The sequence below is a fragment of the Hyaena hyaena genome, unplaced genomic scaffold (genome assembly GCF_003009895.1).
Source record: "Hyaena hyaena isolate Hyena2069 unplaced genomic scaffold, ASM300989v1 scaffold_1402, whole genome shotgun sequence".
In the NCBI taxonomy this organism is placed as follows: Eukaryota; Metazoa; Chordata; class Mammalia; order Carnivora; family Hyaenidae; genus Hyaena; species Hyaena hyaena.
This window is the reverse complement of record NW_024082031.1, coordinates 235112-252811: the sequence shown is the minus strand read 5'-3', so window position 1 is coordinate 252811 and position 17700 is coordinate 235112. Positions and strand designations below refer to the sequence as shown.

At 35.6% G+C, this 17700-nt stretch overlaps 1 protein-coding gene across 2 annotated transcripts in view; it reads right to left on the bottom strand.

Annotated features, from left to right (window-relative positions):
• The window catches only part of CNOT6L (CCR4-NOT transcription complex subunit 6 like), a 119487-nt gene that overhangs the window by 60842 nt on the left and 40945 nt on the right, over nt 1-17700 (bottom strand). For both annotated transcript variants that reach the window (XM_039223629.1, XM_039223628.1), the window contains exons 2-4: nt 16699-16820; nt 13003-13189; nt 11703-11788 (exon numbers count right to left, since the gene is read on the bottom strand). In XM_039223629.1, the coding sequence (XP_039079560.1) occupies nt 11703-11788; nt 13003-13189; nt 16699-16810 (385 nt within the window). In that variant the 5' untranslated portion in view covers nt 16811-16820. The remainder of the gene's footprint in view (nt 1-11702; nt 11789-13002; nt 13190-16698; nt 16821-17700) is intronic.

Genomic DNA, 17700 nt, shown 5'->3' with positions numbered 1-17700 from the left:
AATGTATCAAGAGAATATTATGAACAATTTCATGCAAATAAATTTGAAAGATTAAAAAGCAAACAAATTCCAATAGTACACATATGGCCCAACAAAACTGACTCATCAACTATTAGACATCTTTAATGGTCCTTCTAACTACAAATATATTGGGGTAGTAGTTAAATACGTTCTGTAAAGAAAACACATACCAATGACAGTTTTATAGAATTATTCTATATCGAACAATTTATATAATTATTTGAAGGAACATGTTAGTTCAATCTTATACAAACTTTTTAAGAGAACAGAGTCAGAATCTTACTCAGGTCTGTCTTGCTCATGAGCCTATGTTTAAAATTCCTAATAGAAAATTTTGGAGAGAGGCAGTCTATCAGGGACCCTGTGCTTCCCTCTTCATTCTTGATGGAGTATGACAGATTCTGAGGCTGATTAGTATGATACTGAGCAGTTTCTATAGCTAGCTGTACCAGCAACTAGATAGGTTAAGGCAACCACAGTAACATTTCCATGTAACGTTTTGCACTCTGGGGAGTCAGGACTAGCCCTAGGCTGCCTGTTAACAGTATTTGCTGCTTGCTTGAAAAGTGCTGGAATGATGGACTTGAACTACTCAGGTGCAGTGCAAGTTCACTGTGTATACAGGGTATGTCTGGTTGGGCCCATTTCGTTGTATGAAGTGATAATGTTCTTTGTCTCTGATCCAGGAGTCTCACTGTTTTCTGCCACTATCCATGAAACAGTAAGTGGCTAACTTATTAGCTTATTAGTAGAGTAAGAATCTCCAAGCCTTCATAGTCCTTGACATAGATTATCAAAATAAATCCAGCATATGAAAGCACCAGGTTGGATTTATCTCAGTAATGCACACGTAGTTTAAATTGGAAAAGCTGGGGGGGGGGGGGGGGGGGGGGGGGGGGGNAGTCAGAAAAGCATGTGACGATCTCAGGGTAGTAAGTTTCAGCGCAACAAAGGGTGTAAACATTACTTAACTAAACTTTTAAAAAGAAATTAAAAAAAAAAGTAGAGATATAATTTATTTACTCAACCTATGAAATGAGAAAAATAATCATTTCATAATCAATGAAAAAATATTTAATAAAATTCAGCACTTGCATAAGCAGAAATAGAAGAAAACTTCAGGGCACATGGGTGGTTCAGTTGGCTGAGTGTCTGATTTTGGCTCAGGTCATGATCTCACATTTTGTGGGTTTGAACCCCACATCGGCTCTGTGCTGACAGTTCAGAACCTGAAGCCTGCTTCTGATTCTGTGTCTCCCTCTCTCTCTGCCTCTCCTCCACTTGTCTTAAGTAAACATTTTTTAAAAACTTCTAAAAACTAAAAAAAAGTGTTTTGCCAAAATTGTAAAGCAAATATTCTTAATGGAAAAATACTAGAGCATTTCTTTTAATATTTGGAATAGAAGCATACCCACCCAGTATTAATACTTCTATTCAACACTACAGTAAACATTCCAGTCAGTACATTAAAATAAAAAATAAGCATGAAATACTTTCAAACAAAACCATCATCAGCACATGAAATGATCATCTGCATACAAAACCCAGAAGAATTTGCAGACAAGTTTTCAGAAAGATGAGAATTTAGCCAAGAAATTTTTACTATACATCAATTTTTTTCTTTCTTGTATTTCTATGCCCAACATCAAATATGCAGAAAAAGCAACTTTAAAAATAAGTATAATAAGATGGAGCACCTGGGTGGCTCAAGTCCATTAAGCGTCTGACTTTGGCTCAGGTCATGATCTCATGGTCTGAAAATTTGAGTCCTGCATTGGGTTCTGTGCTAACAGCGTGGAGCTTAGAGCCTGCTTTAAGTTCTCTCTCTCTCTCTCTCTCCCCCCCTGCCCTCCGCTCTGTCTCTCTCTCTCAAAAATAAACATTAAAAAATAAAATAAAATAAAAATTATAGTAAAAACAAAAACAGTGTAAGGTACCTAAGAAACAAATCCAACAAAAGACATGCCTGAGCAAAAGATGTGCAGAAAATTATAAAATTTTATTTGAAGACATTAAATAAGATCTAAATAAACGGACAAGAGGCCAAAATTCATAGATAGGAAGACTCAATATATTAAGATGTCAATTCTTCCTGAATTGACCTACATAGTCAATGTAATCCCCAAGTTTTAACAGCATTTTTGGTGAATTATAGCAAGCTATTTCGTATGTATGAGGAATTAAAGACAGCCAGACTGCCACAACACTATGAAAGAAAAACATAAAGGGAATTCCCAAACCGTATATCAAGTTTTAATATAAAGCCATAATAATCATTATGGTAATGTAGTCATTAGTTCAAGGTTAGACAAACTGACTTCTGGACATACAAAATGGAGATCCAAAAACAAACCCTAACATAGCTGATAGGTGACTCTGTTGATGATCAGTGGGAAAAGGGAAAACTATTCACTAAATGATAGTCAGACGGTTATTCACAGAACAAAAACAAGATTACATCACTCTTTAAATGAAACCCATCATACTACATTAAAAATCAGTTCCAAAATGGTATTAGAAAAAGGACAGGTAAACGCAAAAGAATAAAATTGTACCATTTTCTCGCACTATACACAAAAATAAACTCAAAATGTTTTAATAGCCTCAATGTAAGACCAGAAGCCATAACACTCTTAAAGGAAAACAGAGGCAGTCAAGTCCTGGACACTGGTCTTAATATCTTTCTGAATCTATCTCCTCAGGCAAGGTAAACAAAAGCAAAAATAAGTAACTGGAACTACATCAAACTAGAAAGCTTTTGCATAGTGAAGGAAACCATCAACAAAACAAGAAAGCAAACTAATGAATGGGTGAAGATGTGTAAATGCGAAGGCTTCATGTCCAAAATGTACAAAGAACTCTGTAAGTCACCACCAAATAAAAAGAGAGAAAAAAAATCTGATTAAAAATGGGCAGAGGACCTGAGTATACATAAAAGAAGACATACAATAGACACACAAAAAGATGCTCAACATCAATAATTATCAAAGAATTGCAAATCAAAACCACAATGAGCTACTACCTCACACCAGTCAAAATGGCTGGTATCTAAAGACAGGAAATAACCACTGTTGGTGAGGATATGGAGAAAAGGGAACGTTTTACACTGTTGCTGGGAATGTAAATTGGTACATTCACTATAGAACACAGTACAAATAACACCAGCATTCTTCACAGAGCTAGAACAATCCTAAAATTTGTATGGAACCATAAAAGACCCTAAATAGCCAAAACAATCCTGAAAAAGAAAACCAAAGCTGGAGGTATCATAATTCTGGACTTCAAGCTGTATTATTACAAAGCTGTAATCATGGAGACAGTATGGTACTGGCACAAGAACACACACATAGGTCAATGGAACAGAAAAGAGAACAAAGAAATAGACCCACAAGCGTATGGCCAACTAATCTTTAACAAAGTAGGAAAAAATATCCAATAGAATAAAAACAATCCCTTCAGCAAATGGTGTTGGAAAAACAGGACACCAACATGCAAAAGACATGTATGTACCACTTTCTTATACCATACACAAAATAAACTCAAAATAGATAAGATCTAAATGTAAGACAGGAAGCCATCAAAACCCTAGAGGAGAAAACGGGCAAAAACCTCTTAGACCTCGGCCACAGCAACTTTGTGCTTGACAAAGTTTCCTTGTCTCTGGAGGCAAGGAAAACAAAAGCAAAAATTAACTATTGGGACCTCATCAAGATTTAAAAAAAAAAAAAAAGGTTCTGTACAGCAAAGGAAACAATCAGCAAAACTAAAAGGCAATCGATAGAATGGAAGAAGATATTTGCAAATGACATATCAGATAAAGGGTTAGTATCCAATATCTATTAAGAACTTATCAAACTTCAACACCCAAAAAACAAATAATCCAGTGAAGAAATGGGCAAAAGACAGACATTCTTCCAAAGAAGATACTGGATGGCTAACACATGAAAAGATGCTCAGCATCATTCATTATCAGGGAAATACAAATCAAAAGCACAATGAGATACCACCTCACACCTGTCAGAATCACTAAAATTAACACCTCAGGTAATAACATATGTTGGCAAGGATAGGGAGAAAAATAAACTGTTTTGCACTGCTGGTGGGAATGCAAACTGGTGCAGCCACTCTGGAAAACAATATGGAGGTTCCTCAAAAAATTAAAAATAGAACTATCCTATGCCCAGCAATTGCATTACTAGGCATTTATCCAAAGGATACAGGAACGCTGATTTGAAGGAGTAAATAAACCCAATTTTTATAGCAGAACTATCAATAATATTAAGCCAAAGTATGGAAAGAACCCAAATGTCCATCGACTGATGAATAAAGATGTGGTGTATGTGTGTGTGTGTGTGTGTGTACATGTACACATACATACATACATACCCACAATGAAATATTGCTTGGCAATGAAAAAGAATAAAATCTTGCCATTTGCAACAACATGGATGGAACTAGAGGTATTATGCTATGCTAAGTGAAATAAGTTAGAGAAAGACAAATATATGCTTTCACTCATATGTGGAATTTAAGACACAAAATAGATCAACATAAGGGAAGGGAAGCAAAAAATACAAAAAAGAGAGGAAGACAAACCGTAAGAGACTTTTAAATACAGAGAACACACTGAGGGTTGCTGGCAGGGTGTTAGGTAGGAGAATGGGCTAAATGGGCAAGGGGCATGAGGGAGGACACTTGTTGGAGTGAGCACTGGGTGTTATATGTAAGTGATGAATCACTAAATTCTATTCCTGAAATCATTATTACACTATGTTAACTAACCTGGATTTAAATGCTTTTTAGTTTAAAAAAAGAAAATAGTGCAGAGGTTCCTCAAAAAGTTAAATAGAAATCTAATACAATCAGGTAATTCCACTTCTGCATATTTACCAGAAAATGAAAACACTAATTCAAAAAGATATACACACCCCTATGCTTGCTGCAACATTATTTACAATAGTCAAGATATGGAAGCAACCCAAGTATCCATCCATAGATGAATGGATAAAGAAGATGTGGTGTATACATATATAATGGAATATTACTAAACGATAAAAAATAAGATATGTTGTCATTTGTGACAATGTGGACAGGCCTAGAAAGTATCATGCTAAGTGAAATAAGTTAGGGAAAAACAAATACCATATGATTTTACTGATATGCAGAATTTAAAAAACAAAAACAAATGAACAAAAAGCAGCATCAGACCTATACATTCAGGGAAGTGATGGTTGTCAGATAATTGCCAATGGACACAATGGGTGAAGAGGAAAGGCCAGTCATAGAATGAGTAAGTCAGGAGAAAAAAAAGTACATCATAAGGAATATAGTCAATGATATTGTAATAGTGTTACATGGTGACAGATGGTAGCTACACTGAGGTGAGTGAGCACAACTTAATGTATAGAGTTGCCGAATTACTATGTTGTACACCTTAAACTAATGCAACATTATCTCTCAACTATACTAGGGAGAAAAAAAAAACCGACCTTAAAAAAGATATATGCAACCCTATGTTTACTGCAGCATTACTTACAACAGCCAAGATTTGGAAATAACCTGTGACCACTGACAGATGAATGGATAAAGAAGATGTGGCATATATATACAAAAATAGTACTCAGCCATAAAAAAAAAAAAAGAAAAGAAAAAAATCTTGCCATTTGTGAAAACACTGATGGGCCTAGAGGGTGTTACCGTAAGTGAAATAAATCAGAGTAAAACAAATACCATATGATTTCACTTATATGTGCAATCTAAAAAAACAAAACAAGGGCACCTGGCTGGCTGAATTCAAGACCCACATTGGGCACAGAGATCACTTAAAAAATAAGTAAGAACAAAAACCAGTCTCTTTATAGAGAAACAGTGGTTGCCAGCAGAGGAGGGGATGGGTGGAGATGAGTGAAATATGTGAAAGGGATTAAGAAGTACAAAGTTCCCATCATAAAATAAGTAAATCACAGGGATGCTACATAGAGCACAGGGAATACAGCCAATAATGTTATAATAATATTTATGTTGACAGGTGGTAACTAAACAACGCGATGAGCATGTCCTAATGTGTGTGTGTGTGTGTGTGTGTGTGTGTGTGTGTGTATGTCAAATCACTATGCTGCACACCTGAAATTAGTATGTCAATTATACCTCAATTTAAAATTTTTAAAAATTCAAAATGAATGAAACAATTTACTATGAAAGGCAAAACTTTACAAAATTTTTAGGAAATAATATAGAAATACATTTTTCTGACCTGGGGTAGGATAGGACTTCTTCCACAAGACCTAACATGCACTAATCATAAAGGAAAAGATTTTTAAATTTAACTATAATAAAATTAACAATTCTCATTAAAAGATACCAAAAGAAAATGAAAAGACAGAGTGGAAGAAGACATTTACAACACAAAATAGACAAAAGTTAACAATTCCTACAAATTAATAATAAATAAATACTTCAAGTGAAAATGAGCAAAAGACATCAATTGCAATTTCAAAGAAGAAACAAGGTCAATAAATACATGAAAAGATGCTCAATCTTACTAGAAACTAGGAAAACACAAATTAAGAGAACTAGAAACTTTTTCATACTCAATAACAGGCAAAACTTTAAAAAAGATAACAATACTACATGTTGGGAAGAAGACACAAAAATGGATTACTTTGGGGAGTGTATTTTAGTCCTACTTTGTAAAGCATTATAGTATTACCTAATAAAGCTAAGGATGTACAAGCAGCTCTCTATAACCCAAATATTCCACTCCTAGGAAATCTATCAGGAGATATGTACAAGAATGTTTATGACTGTACTGCTTGCAGTAGACAAAAAAAAAACCTTAATAAAAGTAGGCAAATAATCTTAATATCTACTGAGGAGTGAAAATTACAGCATATTCATATACCAGAGTATAGCACAGCAATCAAATTACAGTTACATGCATGTATGAACATGGCTGAGTCATAGAAACAAAGTTGAAAAAAAGTCACAGAAAAATACATTCAGCAGGATTTATACAAGGGTTAAAATACCCATGTATTACCCCAGTATCTGGCTCATAGTAGATGCTTATCACTATCTATTGTCTGATTCTGATTTAAAGACAAGCAAAGGAATAATCAGCACAAGATTTGGAACAGCAGTAACTTCTGGGAGAAGGGATAAAGACATAATCATGAAAGGGCCCATAGGAACTCTGTAAGGTACAGGAGGTCTATACCAACAAGCTGTGATTGTGCCTTTTTCACAATGAACTCACCAACAGTTACTTTCTCAGATTTTTGGAATTCTAATCTAACAGGTAAAAGTTAAATATAGTTCCAAATTGCACTGTTATTATTAAGCATAAGTAGATGAACTTCCAAGCCTTGTGTATATCCTCTTACAAGAACTATTAATAATACACTACTCTCTACTAGGCTGTTCTCTTACTAATTTCTAGGAACTCATCATGTAACACAGAAATACTTTGCCTCCAATATGAATGACAAATTTCCAAAGTGCACTTCTTAAAAAGGTGCTGAGAGGGGCACCTGGGTGGCTTAGTCGGTTGAGTGTCCGACTTTGGCTCAGGTCTAATCTCATGGTTTCTAAGTTCGAGCCCCATGTCACGTTCTGTGCTGACAGCTCAGAGCCTGGAGCCTGCTTCAGATTCTGTGTCTCCCTCTCTCTCTGCCCCTATCCTGTTCATGCTGTGTGTGTGTGTGTGTGTGTGTGTGTGTCTCTCTCTCTCTCTCAAAAATGAATAAACATTAGGGGCACCTGGGGTGCTCAGTCGGTTAAGCATCCAACTTCAGTTCAGGTCATGATCTCGCAGTTTGTGAGTCCGAGCCTTGCATCAGGCTCTGCGCTGACAGCTCAGAGCCTGGAGCCTGCTTCGGATTCTGTGTCTCCCTCTCCCTCTGCTCCTCCCCTGTTCATGCTATCTGTCTGTCTCTCTCTCAAAGTAAATATTAAAAAAAAAATTTTAATGAACATTAAATAATTTTTAAAAAAGGTACTGAGAATACTGGATAATGGATGCCCAGAAATTTTATCATTTTCTTTAAAATGTATGTTATCCGGGGCACCTGGGTGACTCAGTCGGTTGAGCTTCCAACTTCAGCTCAGATCATGATCTCACAGTTAGTTTGAGTCCTGCATCAGGCTCTGTGCTGACAGCTCAGAACCTGGGCCCTGCTTCAGATTCTGTATCTCCCTCTCTCTCTGCTCCTCCGTGCTTGTGCTCTCTCAAAAATAAATATTAAAAAAATTTTTAATAAAAAAGTTATCCTTTTTAATGTCATAAAGACAAAAACATTATATTTCATTAAAAATTTCACAAGTAAAAGAGGCTTCTACTACCATGGTCCATTTTATTCAATGGGAGATAAGTAATTTTTGAAACAAAGCTGGAATACTTCTCAATTATTGAGGTTCTAAATAGTTCACAATCTGGGACATCAACATTTAATACGCGAAGGCAATTCTTTGGCCCATATGTCAGAGAAAGTATTGCTTTATACCTTAAGGCATGAATTCTAAATTACATAAATAACTACAGGAGAACTGCTTTTACTTGCTCCTCTATAAAATTAATACACTCTGGATTTTTCTTTTAAGTGACTTACAAGAACATTTCCAACTTACTTGACTGGCCATGTCTGTGGTTTTTAAATTGGCCTTCTTATCCTAACTCCTCAAATACCGTACCCTTCATACACAATCCTCAAATGTCAAAACAGAAATTCTAGAAATTAGCTTGTTGGGGCAGGATGTTCAAACTCATTATTAATATTTCCCTATCAGGGCTTCAAAAGAAGACAAGGAAATAGGAAAATGGTGCTCCTTTTATCAGTTTCACAAAAATATGGAATCTCAAAAGTCTGTCCATTCTCATTGTTTCTTTTAAATACATCACACTGCCATTTTAAATGCTCTATTCCACTTCCACTTTGTTTCTGGAAACAAGTACCATTATATGACTACTAAAACAGATTAAGAAATTTTGAGTCTTACCTTCCTAAGAACTATAAAGCTACCATTTATTAGGGACATTTTATTCCTTCAGTTGCTTCATTAAACCATTCTTGTTTTTATCATCTCGAACTTTGGAAAGATGACAGAAATGGCTCTGGGTTTCTTTTTTATTTTCAAATTAGTTAACATACAGTGTAGTCTTGGCGTTAGGAGTAGAATTTTAGTGATTCATCACATATAACATGCAGCACTCATCCTGACAAGTGCCCTCCTTAATGCCCATCACCCATTTACCCAACCCCCATCAACCCTCAGTTTGTTTTCTGCATTTAAAAATTTTTTTATATTTAGAGAGAGCAGAGTGCAAGGGGGAGGCAGAGAGGGAGACACAAAATCTAAGCAGGCTCCAGGCTCTGAGCTGTCAGCACACAGCCAGACACAGGCTCGAATTCACAAACCATGAGATTATGACCTGAGCCAAAGTCAGATGCTCAACCAATTGAGCCATCCAGGTGCCCCTGTTCTCTGCATTTAAGAGTCTCTTATGGTTTGCTTCCTTCTCTGTTTTTATCTTATTTTTCCTTTTCTTCCCCTATGATCATCTGTTAAATTTCTCAAATTACACATATGAGTGAAATGATGTGATATCTGTCTTTCTTTGACTGACTTATTTCTATTCCACTTGGCATAATAAAGGTCCTTGGTTTTTCTGTACTGGATCACCTGAAGAGACAGTGGCACTCTACAAGAAATATAGATTTTCAAAGAGAAAAGGAATGCATATAGGTATTCACCCTAGAGCAAACTGAAGTTTAATGAAAAGAAACTTTTTGATAGGCATGAGCAAAGCTAAGTAATAGTTTGCGAGGCAGAGTTGGTGCCTAATCTGAAGGACTAGATAGGGGTCTAAGAAGAAACTTTAACAAATGTGAATCAGTAGACAAAAGGACACTAGGATCAAAGGCCAGCCAAAAACAGTAGTTTGAGAGACTAAGATTTTAACTAGTAAAATAGAATGAAGGACAAAGGAGATAACAGATATTCAGAATGAATCATTCAGTTGATACTCAGTATAAATTTTATAGGAATTTGTCTCTACGTGAGATAATAAGGAATAGGGTATGAAATAGTAAGATATAAAATATTTGCATTTTCAGAAACATTACATGGTACAAAGGGTAAATCCACTGAGTTCAACAGTAAATTATTCATTTGTCACTAATATGCTCTCCATCAGAGGAGGAGAATGGCTGTTTTTGTTTTGTTTTTTTAATTTTTTTAATGTTTGTTTATTTTTGAGAATGAGAGAGAGACAGAGCATGAGCAGGGAATGGGCAGAGAGAGAGAGAGAGAGAGGGTGAGACAGAATCTGAAGCAGGCTCCAGGCTCTGATCTATCAACACAGAACCCTAAGTATGCTCAAACCCATGAACCATGAGATCAATGATCTAGGCTATAGTCGGACACTTAACCAACTGAGCCACCCAGGCACCCCAAAAATGGCTTTTCTGATTGATGTTAAAAGAAGCAATGGTTATTCTTAGAGATTATAAAAAAATTACTATAATCTGTACAAAAGCATGAATTTCATACTTCATGAGTTTAAGATTATAAAAAATGACAGTCATTCTGTAATTTTTAAAAATGTTTACTTATTGAGGTGCCTGGGTGGCTCAGTCGGTTAAGTGTCTGACTTCGGCTTGGGTCATGATCGTACAGTTTGTGGGTTCAAGCCCCACATCAGGCTCTGTGCTGAGAGCTAGCCTGGAGCCTGTTTCGGATTCTGTGTGTGTGTCTCTCTCTCTGACCCTCCCCTGCACTCTCTCTCTCTCATAAATTTAAAAAAACATTAAAAACAGTGTTTACTTATTTTGAGAGAGAGAGAGAGAGAGAGCGCACAAGCACAAATGGAAGAGGGTCAGAGAGAGAGGGAGAAAAAGGATCCCAAGCAGGCTCCGTTCTGTTTGACACAGGGCTCGATCTTAAACCATGAGATCATGTCCTGAGCCAAAATCAAGAGCTGAATGCTTAACTGACCAAGCCACCCAGGTGGCCTCATAATATTTCTTAATATTAACCAATATAGTACATCTGTATTTAGTCGTCTGAATTCAAAATAAACCCTTCCTCCTAGCTATGCCACAAGAGAATATTGTAATTAAATTTCAGTATTGATATGAATTGAGAATGACTTTCATGCCAAACTGGTTGAGAAGAGATTATTAAAGGAACATCTATTTTGGATTGATACATTTTATTCAGAACAATCATACTTATTAGGTATCGTTCATCTTTACTATTATGTTTTCTCTTTTATAACAAACAAGATGTCAGTGCAATTTTATCTACTCTATCAAAACCTCGCATGGGATATTCTGCCTAGGGTTTGCTCTATTAAGTCATTCTTAAAAAAGGGGGTGGGGGGAGACTACAGTGTTAATTTAAAATACCTCCTCTAAGAAATGTCAGAATTTTACAGAAAATTAAACATAAATATATTTAAAAATTTTCCTCACACAAATTTGTTAAAAATGATGGCAGCATGTTAAAATCCTGAAGCTCAATTTGATACTGAAGAACTACTTTACTTTTAAGAGAAAGTACAGTTACATTCTCAAAATTATGCTAAAACCTGACTTATATTGTAACCAAAATGGTCTTTAAAAGGCTCACAACACCTCAATACTGACTGAGTGTTAATACTGTCATCTTTTAAAATCACTCACCTTTCAAACCTAGAGTTTGTAGCTGGAAGAGCCGACCAAGTTCATAAGGCAAAACCCGTAACAGATTGTTATTTAAAAGCAATTCCCTGTTCAAAAAAAAAAAAAAAGTTTCATATATTAAACTTTATTAATATTAATATCTACATTGCTTTCTTAGCCTTCCCTAACATACCATGAGTTACATTTACTGCGAAGGCACATTCAATCCAAAAACGTACAAAATGTGTAACTGCCACAACTGTTAACAATGTTTCTATAATTTACTCATTCTCTAACACAGATTATTAGAGCTGCAAGAATTACATATCATTCTCAGGCTAAATCCAACCCCTTTTCTCTCTCACCCAAATGACTATCAGATACAAATCACAGTGATAGATATTCTTTGCATCCAAAGACAATCAGTATCCTTGAATCCAGTATACTCCACAGAAAAAAATAATAACCAATCACCTTTATCAGTTCTTATAACTGATTACAACTGTAATCACATTAAGTAATCACATACTATGATGAACAATCACAGACATAGAACATAACCACTGAAAATAAAGCGTAAGATAATACAGATAACAAGATAACATAGCTAAGATCCAAGTTTATAATTTTGAAATTTTGGCCAGATTACAGAAAAAACAAACAGCCATCTTATTAGATGACAAAGTATTTTAAGAAAATAAGGAATAAGATTCTAAAACAATATAAATGTTTAACTTTAAACATATGAATTTTAAGAATCACTACCAGCAGAAAAAACATTACCACTTAGCAGATAAACACAGAAAAGCAATACCTGTCTATACTGAGAATATTTATACAAGGTCGTAAGGGACCTACAAAATTTTTCCTTTGAAAAAATTCTTAAAGAAACCTGAAGGACTAGAAATAAATCCATTTACTATCAAGTTTTAAGGTTTCCTTAAGGATTTGTGGCATATAAGTATATTTGACCTTATAAAACAGAGATATATTCCTACAAGTTTACTTACAAGATCAGAATATTTTCCCAATTATTTCTGATCATCTTATCACATGCTTGAGCCTTAATATTTTAATCCCACCTCACCTCAAGTCTATCAAAAGAAATTGGTAAGACAAGCAAACCTCTAGTTAGAAAGCTTCAAATTTAAAGAAAGGAAATGTTCAATAGTGGTCGCCTCAAGCATTGTTTAGACAGTTTTTATCATCTGATCCTCAAATACCTATAGAAATCCTACTGTAAGATGAGTAATATCTCATGATTTTCTCATTTGAAATTTAGAATTTGATATAGTGAGTCATATCTGTAATATTTCCTTACCTGAGAGACACCATGTTTCCTAGTTCTGCTGGTAAACTTCTGAGTTTATTGGATGACAGATCCAGGTAAACCAGATTATGAAGCTTGGCAATATCAGGTGGAATGCGACTAAGGTAATTGTCATTTAGGTGCAGCGCTGTCAAGTGTGTCAATGACCAAAGTGATGTACTTAAGCTCCGCACTCTACCTAAAAGGCAAAATACTGAAGCATTAAATTCTAGGCCCACGATAAATACTAACCTCCAAAAACTAAAAAGTGGTAGAAGAGACTGCAATATATACAGATACTGTATCTTTGACATTTAAATTTTTTTTTTTAATTTAGTTCTGAGAGAGAGACAGCGTGAGCAGGGGAGGGTCAGAGAGAGAGGGAGACACAGAATCTGAAGCAGGCTCCAGGCTCTGAGCAAGCAGTCAGCACAGAGCCCGACATGGGGCTCAAACCCACGAACCGTGAGTGAGATCATGACCTGAGCAGAAGTCAGATGCTTAACTGAGTGAGCCACCCAGGCGCCCCTGATATTTAATTTTATATTAATGCCATTTGATTGCTTCCAAGCCTATCTGGTCCTTCTTTAATTTCATGTCACTTTTTCCTAACAACCATTATTTCTCATGAACTTTCCACATATGAAATAAGAAGGAGACTGCTGGAATCAGGGTGATGATAAGCTCTCAAGAAAAACATCAAGCTAACGTAAGCTTTTGTTACAGAACAGTCTTGAATTTTCTTTTAAGGCACAATCCTAACAAAAGTATTTCTTACATACTCCACAAAAGTTAATAGTGCAACATTTATCCATATTTTGGGCCTGGATTATTCTACGAACTTTAAATTACCAAGAGTAATTACCACGATTTAGAACCAACATTAGATTGACCACTAGGAAAACCATTTTACCTAAAAGAGAGATCTTTCCCAGCTTCCTTTTTGATGCTACAATCAACAACTCTGGTTTAAGACTTTTCATTAAGTACAACATACTCAGGTGAAATGGTCACACATTAGGCTTTATCAGTCAGTCAGCATCTGACAGTTATTATAGAACATGGAGTAGAAAAGGTACAAAAACCTATTTCAGAATCCTGATTTTTACAGTTTACTAGCTATATAAGTCTGGACAAATTACCTAACCACAGCTGCTATAAAATGGGGTAGTATCTTAATAATCTTGGGAAGATCATTTTATAAACTTTACAGAAGAAAAATAGAATTTAATTTCATATCATTTTCAAAACAACAGATTTTGATTAAGAGAGAAACGGAAGGTATAGCGGGCACAAAATGTCAAACTGTGATGTTACTTTTCACATAGCTATTAAGCAGTCAACTCAAGCTTAGATCTGTCCAGGGTTCCTTTATGCCACCTATAATCAGGTTCTAAGTGCCAGCTAGGATTTTGTATTTTAATAGGAAATAAAGTGTTCAAGTGAACAGAGGCTCTGGTAAAAGAAACTTATTTCAGTTTTAGCCAGGATTTAATCAGGTGGTTCTCAACCAGGGGCAATTTTTATTTTATTCCCCAAGAGACTTTGGCAACCTGGAGACATTCTTTGTTGTCAAAACTAGGAGAGTGCTACTGGCATCTGGGTAGAGGCGAGGAATACTGCTAAACACTACACCATATAACTCGAACTAATATATCAATGTGTGTTAACTATACTTCATTTAAAAAATTATGATTTATGTAAATTATAGTACCTAAGATGTCCATTGATATGTATTACAATGTTTTATCCCATGAGTGTTTTAATTGAATTGTTTATAAAATGGTAATATCTCATGTTAATATTCATATGTATTTAAACTTAATATATACTTAATACATTAATACGTTAATATTAACTTATATTTAAGCATATATGCGGGAAACTACCATATTAAGGATCCAAACTGCTGGAAAACTATCTGTATTATCAAAATTCCAATATCATGGGGCACCTGGGTGGCTCAGTCAGTTAAGTATCTGACTTCAGCTAAGGTCATGATCCCGCAGTTCCTGAATTTAAGCCCCACGTGAGACTCTGTGTTGACAGCTTGGAGCCTGGAGCCTGCTTTGGATTCTGTGTCTCCCTCTCTCTCTGCCTCTCCCCCACTCACGCTCTCTCTCTCTCAAAAATAAATAATAAAAAAAATCAAAATTCCAATATCATGTCTACAATGAAATTAAAATTAATGTTCTTTAAGAAAGAGAGAGAGAGAGGGGCGCCTGCGTGGCTCAGTCGGTTAAGCGTCCGACTTTGGCTCAGGTCATGATCTCACGGTTCGTGGGTTCGAGCCCCGCGTCGGGCTCTGTGCTGACAGCTCAGAGCCTGGAGCCTGTTTCAGATTCTGTGTCTCCCTCTCTCTCTGACCCTCCCCTGCTCACGCTGTCTCTCTCTCTCTCAGAAATAAATAAGACATTAAAAAAAAAAAATTTAAAAAAAGAGAGAGAGAGAGAGAGAGAGAGAGAGACAGAGGAGTGCTACTGGCATCTATTGAGTAAAGACCAGGAATACTACTAAACCACCTACAGTGCACACAACAGCTCCCAATCATAAAGAACTGTCTGGCCCTAAATGTTAGCAGTGCCAAACTGAGAAACCCTGGGTTAGCCCAGTAGGATCTGCTCATATTCATTCTTCTGATTACCAATCATCTATCCACCTGGTTACCTTTCAGCTAAATGTACAGGTACTTCTTGCTATTAACACTATAATGTGGGTTTGATGCTTCCAAATGAAAGTCTACGATGGGGGATGTCGGGGGGGGAAGACCGCATTCTACATTATTATCTGTACTGTACCAATTCATAAACAAAAAACAGTAATTATATTCTATTTTTAATAAATGTTTAACTTTATAATAATTTTAGATTTGCAGAAAACCTAACAAGAAAATACAGAGTTCCTGTATACCTCTCATCCAGTTTCCCATAATATTATCTTCTTATATTATCATGATACATTTGTCAAAACTAGGAAACTAATATTAGTACAGTACTTTTGTACATTATTGGTACTTTACTAATTTATAGATTTTATTTGGATCTCACCAGTTTTTCCATCTTTTTGTTATGAGACTTAATTCAAGACACCATTCTGCAGTTAGTCATCATGTCTCCCTAATCTCTTCCAGTCTGTGACAGTTTCTCAGTCTTTCCTAGTCTTTCATGACCGTGACAATTTGAGGATTACTAGGTTAGGTATTTTGCAGTTTGAGATTGTCTGATTTTTTCTCACTAGTACACAAGGGCTGTAGGTGTTTAGGAATCATATTCTATCTGAACAAATCCTAAACATGAAAGGTAATGTAACATAGTTATTGTTATTTGTTGAAATCAACAGCTTCTAAGTTTCCTACTATGCCAACACTGGGATAATAGGAAAATGACAAAGATTTCAATTGGCAAAAATAATTATTCTGCAACAACCAAAACTAAATCTATTATATCAAAGAGCCTGGTTTACTCAGAAACTAAACTCCCAATGTCCTCAATTCCAGCTGCCAACTCTAGCTCAAGGTATTATTTCAAAAGAAAGAACAGGAAAAAGACATTTAGTCACAGGTAAATTAAACATGAGTGCCTCAGAATCTTGTATGTTCTCAATTAGTTCATCTAATTATAAATGTACAACACAGAAATAAATATAAAACTCAACTCTTGCTCATTATTGCTATTATATTTAGGATTAAAAACTTCAGATTCCACTCACCCGAGATTTCTAATTCTGCCCAGTGAGATTTTTTCCCATTGGCTACCTCCTCTGCTGACATGATGGTATAAATTCTGCGAGGATCTGGAGGATCATATTTTTCCTTTGGCATCCCTATTAGTCTGTTAAAAAAAAAAAAAAAGAATAATCAACAATTACTACAGTCTTATAGAAAAAACAAAAATGGTGTGTAAGTTCTCTTTTCCTTTCCCCTTGCCAGCCTACTAAATCATTTTATACTTGAAATTCTCACTAGAAGAAAACATGTCTGCAGTATGTTACACTCTTGCAAGAACTCAGTAACAGATGTATAAGTGAAGATGCAAACAAGCAAAGACATTGGATTTCACATTGAACTTTGTAGTTGCTTCCTGAACATCCATTCCAACCCTTCTCCTTTTAGCTGTCTTGCTTTCCTAAACAGACAGACCCTACACCAGTTTTCTGAATGGACTTTGACTAGTCTAAGAATATCAGAGTAATCCTGTCCTCCCTGGCCTCAGTGATAGTCAAATATCTTGTATTATATCAATCATCACATGACACCCCTCTTGTCACAGATATTAGCTCAGATGTATCTAATAACCATGAAGCTTAAGACCCATTCTATTCTTATGGAAGGAACAGGCTTCTCTATCCTAATCATAGAAGAGGAAAAATATAGCCCAGATTGCTACTGGCAACCACCCAATGATTTTAAAGGAAGCCAACCAAAGAAGTCAGAGAGTCTAGAAAATAGACAAAGCCAGAGTCTTCACCAAATCATACCTGCAGGGCTCCCAAACACTGGGCTTTTTGAATATACAAGCCAATATACTTTGCTTATTGTTTAAACTAGTTTAGGTTGTATTCTTTTTATTACTTGCAGTCAAAAGCATCCTACAGAATGGATATTATCTTAGTACAAGCCAGTCTTGGTTTAATCTGTTGTTCTTAGGTAACATTATTCCTTTTTACTCTCAAAAGTGTCCAATTTGGAATGATGAGTTAAATGGCCACCTA